General features: G+C 41.6%; 1 protein-coding gene across 1 annotated transcript; it reads left to right on the top strand.

The window, feature by feature from the left end:
* The first annotated feature begins 882 nt into the window (after positions 1 to 882).
* Positions 883 to 4,391, top strand: LOC309695144 (histone H1-like). Its single transcript, XM_082515622.1, has one exon. It carries the CDS (start codon positions 1,709 to 1,711, stop codon positions 2,093 to 2,095), a length of 387 nt encoding a protein of 128 aa, XP_082371748.1. The 5' UTR covers positions 883 to 1,708; the 3' UTR covers positions 2,096 to 4,391.
* Positions 4,392 to 4,882: the final 491 nt, after the last annotated feature.

Genomic DNA, 4,882 nt, shown 5'->3' with positions numbered 1-4,882 from the left:
AATGTTAGAAGTTTTCAGAAAACACACCAGCCTTGAAGAGTGTGTGGAAAAGGCCAGCCCACATCAGCAGCTGTGCTCTGGTGGGTGGCTTTCCCCCCACCCCTTCCTGACACAAAATGTTAACAGCCTGTGTGCCAAACCATTGAGGTGGATAGTTGTTAAAAGTAACCTACATTAAACTTGTGGTTGCTTAAATTCAGTACAATGACATGTGAGGAGAAGTGATATAGGTAAATATTTAAACTCATGAAGTGCATAGAGGCACTTGACCTGTGTGGAAGACTGTCGTCTTATTATGAACCATTGTTGAGATATACAGCACACCTGTGAAAACAACTAATATGCTCAACCCTGTATGAAACATCTGAAAATACATGATGGAGAAGCTGTGTTGAATATGTAAGTGTAAGACTTTGCCACTGTGGGCAGAGCATGCAACTACTGTGTGATGTCGCGTTGCAGTTTTGTTTTTGTTTTTTGAGCTGATGAGCAAGCTACACATTATCAGATCAAGAGCTGTCTGAGAACTACTCAAAGAGAGGGAAACAGAGAGTGTGCAGCGTTTCCATGAGCAGTTTTTCTGCACCTTGACTCGTGTGTGTGTAGCATCAGCATCATGTTTTTGTTTATTTGTTTTGTTGGATTAAAAATAATTAAATAAACTGGTGATCATGCTTATGGATCACCATGACACATATCTCCAGCCATATGGTTTATTTATGCAGATGAAAAAGTGAGTGTGAATGTGTCTGACATCACAGTGTTTTTGTGCACTGTGCAAAAGTGATTGCCTCTGATTGTGAGTGAGAGCGGTGATTTTGCGGACCACCAGCTATTGTGAAGAAAAAAAAAAAAAAAAAAAAGAGTGAAAAGGAGACAAATTACATTGTAGACGAAGAGAAATAATCATAGGAAAAAGGTTTTGTGTTGATCAGCCGAAAAACAACTACAATGTCATTTTCTGCTTTTAAGAAAGGATTGTTCACACAAACACAGACAGAGAGAGAGAGAGAGAGATGTGTGTTGATTAAGCAGTGATGATAATAATGAACATGTTTTAGTTTGTCACTTTCAGGTGAAAAGCAGACCTGTATCAATTTTCCACATGCAACAGTCGGAAGAAAGTTATAGTTTAACATCATTGGAAACATGCAGGCCAAGTTTCTGGCTGACTTATTTACAGTGCCATGTGTTTCTCAACCTCACAAGCGAGCTCACTCCTCCCTGAAGATAAGGAATGCAGCTCCAAAGCAATAACATGATAAAGAGACAGCAGCAAGTCCTGAGCACAAAAAGTCCCAGCAAAGCAGCAGCAATGTGGATAAACAGCAGCAGAAGAAGAAAGCAAACCCATCTTCCTGTCTGATTGGTTGAATTTCACGGAGGGGCGAGCAAGATGGCAGCGTGAAGAGGAGTTTTTGTTTGAGTTCTCAGCACGAGACACTTATTTGACGTCTTTCTGGCCTTCGGGACTTTTTTGGAGATCAGCGCGCTAAACTTGCTGGATCTGAGGCCAGGGTCTGCGGCGGCAGCATGTTGAAATGCTCAAAAAGGACTGAGTGACTCGGGCAAGCCACATGCGGCTAGCGACATGAAAGAAATGGACCCTTCATGATGCGTTCAACGTGCCAGCGCTGTGGTGGGAAAGGCTCCATCATAAACACGCCCTGCGCCCTGCGCCGAGGTTCAGGCCAAGAAGAAGAAGACGATGACTTCCAAGCCCAAGAAGGTCGGCCTCAGCGTGGGCGAGCTGATTGTGAAAGCCGTGGCCGCTTCCAAGGAGCGCAACGGCCTGTCTGTGGCCGCTCTCAAGAAGGCTCTGGCTGCCGGAGGCTACGATGTGGACAAGAACAAGGCCCGTGTCAAGACCGCCATCAAGAGCCTGGTGGCGAAGGGCACTCTGGTGCAGACCAAGGGCACCAGGACCTCCGGATCCTTCAAGATGAACAAGGCTACTGAGAGCAAAGCCAAGAAGCCCGCCGCGGCCAAAGCCAAGAAACCGGCAGCAGCTGCTAAGAAGTCGCCCAAGAAGGCAGCAGCAGCACTTCAGCTACTAGACAGGACAAAGCTGAAGGAGAACTGCCGGGACTGTTGAAGTGGGAGAGGACAAAAGAGTGAGAGGACAACAGAGTGAGAAGACTAGGTGAGAACACATAGGAATTATTTAATGTGGGAAATCAAAATTTGGGTTAGCAAACCTGGGGAAAAGAAAACTGACTGCTTAAGTTGGAAAATTGAGACGGAGTCTGAAACATTGCGAAAATAGAAACATATACAAAATCACACACACACAAGCAGAACATGCATTAACCCTACTAACAATTCCAAACACAAAATGACTCATGAAGACTCATAGCACATTAGTTAAGAAATGATTAAATAATAGTAGAGAAGTGTGTAGGAAAGGCAGCTTTAAGAACATGCTCTGCTGGAGATGCAGCTCCACAGACATGCATTAGACCTGCCTAATAACACAAACCCATGCAATGAAAATTAGCTTGTTATCTTTCATCAGTGTTAAAATAGTGTCAATTTAGCAGACACTTGTTATTAAATACTGAATTTATCCAATGCAACAAATTGACTCTCCAGGTTGCAGGACAACAGTTTAACTTTTGTGGGAAAAAAGATCCTGGTTTGACCAACCAGTGATCAGACAATAAATTTAGTTGTTAAAATGGTAAATTGGGAGAAGCTTCCTGCTTGATTGAGGCAGCACATGTAATTTACTGTATGAGGGAAATTGTCTTTTGTGATACTATTTTGAACATGCTTTTCTGTCGTCCTGTCAACTTAGTGGGTTAATAGCTGATATGCAAATTAGTTGATCGGTTTTAGATTAATGAAAGGTGACTGAATTCTAGTATGAGTGAATGAGATGTGTTGGAGTTGTTGTGTGTTGAGTGGAGACTCTAAAACACTGAGTTTCCTGTTTTGATGTGCGAGTGAATCCTGTATTTAGATACACAACTCTGAATACATCAGAACAAACGTCTTTTGTGAAGTGCATGACAGCATGTCACATGTTTTATGATGAAGGGAAAAAGGAAAAATTGAATAAAATAGATCTGTGGCTTAAATGAGTGAAGAGCACAGACCGGGTGATTAAACTCATAGCTAATATGACATTAGGGTTATGTTGTGTGTTGTGCAGTTGATGGTTGGTTTGGAGTGAATCTAGCTGATGATTCTTCTCCTGTTGTGAAGATGATGAGGAGTTTGTGTCATGACTTAACAAGGCCTTTTTATTTTGATACTTTCACAGTGCACTGAGAGTTTGGTTTGATAATCTCTGTTATTTTTTATTTTTCATTTTTGAACAAGCACTGATTTTTGCTTGTGAATTTCTTTTCTTTGAGCAGATCTGCAAGTCGGGAATTAAAAGCGTTACACGTCGTCAAGAAAATTGTTGCAAGTGAGTTTCTCCACATTTAAAATGGGTTCAGGAGGAAGCCACTTATTTGGGACAATTAGGAAATGAGAGTCCCCCCCCAAAAAGGATTCAACGAGGAAATCCAGTCTAAATTATTTTTCTTTTTGAAATAACGTCGTTTTGCTGAGCGTGGAAACGAATGCGATGATAATTTCCACAATTAGCAAAAGAAGGAACCACTGAGTGAATGAGTAAGAATTTTAAAATAACTGACTGACTGACTGAACATGATTGTGTGAAGCTAACCCCCACCTGACAAAGGTGCAGATGAACCCATGTGTTTCCTTTTACAGGAGCAGAAAGATGACAGCAACACTCGAGGTTGCATGATGATTTAACCTTTTAAATGCCATTTTCTGTGTCTGTGCATTTATCAGGTGTGTTATTCATAGGCTTGTGTTGCTCACAGAGATAACTGTGACAAAGTATGCATACGCCTGCGCAAGCGCTAATATTTGCATTTTCTTTTCTTACAGCATGCCAGTTCTTCATGTGAATTGATGATGCGATTTATACCAGGACAACTGGTTGATGTTTTTTCCTACTACAGGATTTCTGGGTTTATGTGTGAGGAAAACTGTGTTTACAGGTTATGTGTGGTGATGCTGTTGCATTGTGTTGATGGGAAAATGTGAAGGTTACTTTGATAATGTGAATAACATGTGTGAAATTTCCTGTGTTGAGAACTGGTGTTACTTCTTTCCACAGCTAGGGTTGACTTTATGGTGTTTTTATGGCACCTCTGGAACCTGTTGACCTGTGTCTGACCTCTGTCTGACTACAGTCAATGTGTATTGCTAATGTTAGTTTCTTTGAGAATGCTGTGGAAGATTCAGCTGAAACGGACAAGTGACATGAGTAAAACAAATAAGAGATACAGTGTTTCTGGGATAGTTTGATATGGGCTCATTAGCTGGCCACTTTTGAGCCCATAGTAATATATAAGTGGAGTGACTTTGCTTAAAGAGCAGTCACCGATTACATTAATGTTGCCTGAGTACATGGGATGATCCATGTCTGAGGCGACTTATGAAAATAATTGTAGTTTACTGATTTGAGAAAACCTGCACATGACACTTGTCTTGCTGATGTTGAATGCTTCTTGTCCTTATGATACAATTGTTTACAGGTATGGAGTTTGATTTTACTTCCAGATTTTGTTTTCCAGGCCATGATGGTGTGTATGCAGGCTCCTGGGAGAGCCAGGTGTTAAGCAAACTTAATATGCAAAGCACACTAACATTTTCATTGCAGGATTATAGGTCCAGGGTGGTGCTGCTCCAGGGGAGGAGATGCCCTGATGTTGCCTGGGATATGATCTAGCTAATCTTTTTCTTTAAGACTGGAATCCAGGTTTGGTGAGTTGACGCATGGGTGTGTCCATGCGTCAAGAGGAGGGGTCCAAGGATTAACATTAAACAATGTTTTTTATTATTGTTGCAGTGATTT

Source organism: Aulonocara stuartgranti, assembly GCF_965226115.1.
Source record: "Aulonocara stuartgranti genome assembly, chromosome: 19".
In the NCBI taxonomy this organism is placed as follows: Eukaryota; Metazoa; Chordata; class Actinopteri; order Cichliformes; family Cichlidae; genus Aulonocara; species Aulonocara stuartgranti.
The sequence above is the reverse complement of the archived record's forward strand: the minus strand, read 5'-3'. Positions and strand labels throughout refer to the sequence as shown.

Excerpts from the sequence above, each read along its gene's own strand:
- LOC309695144 (XM_082515622.1), top strand. The coding sequence starts at position 1,709 with ATGACTTCCAAGCCCAAGAAGGTCGGCCTCAGCGTGGGCGAGCTGATT.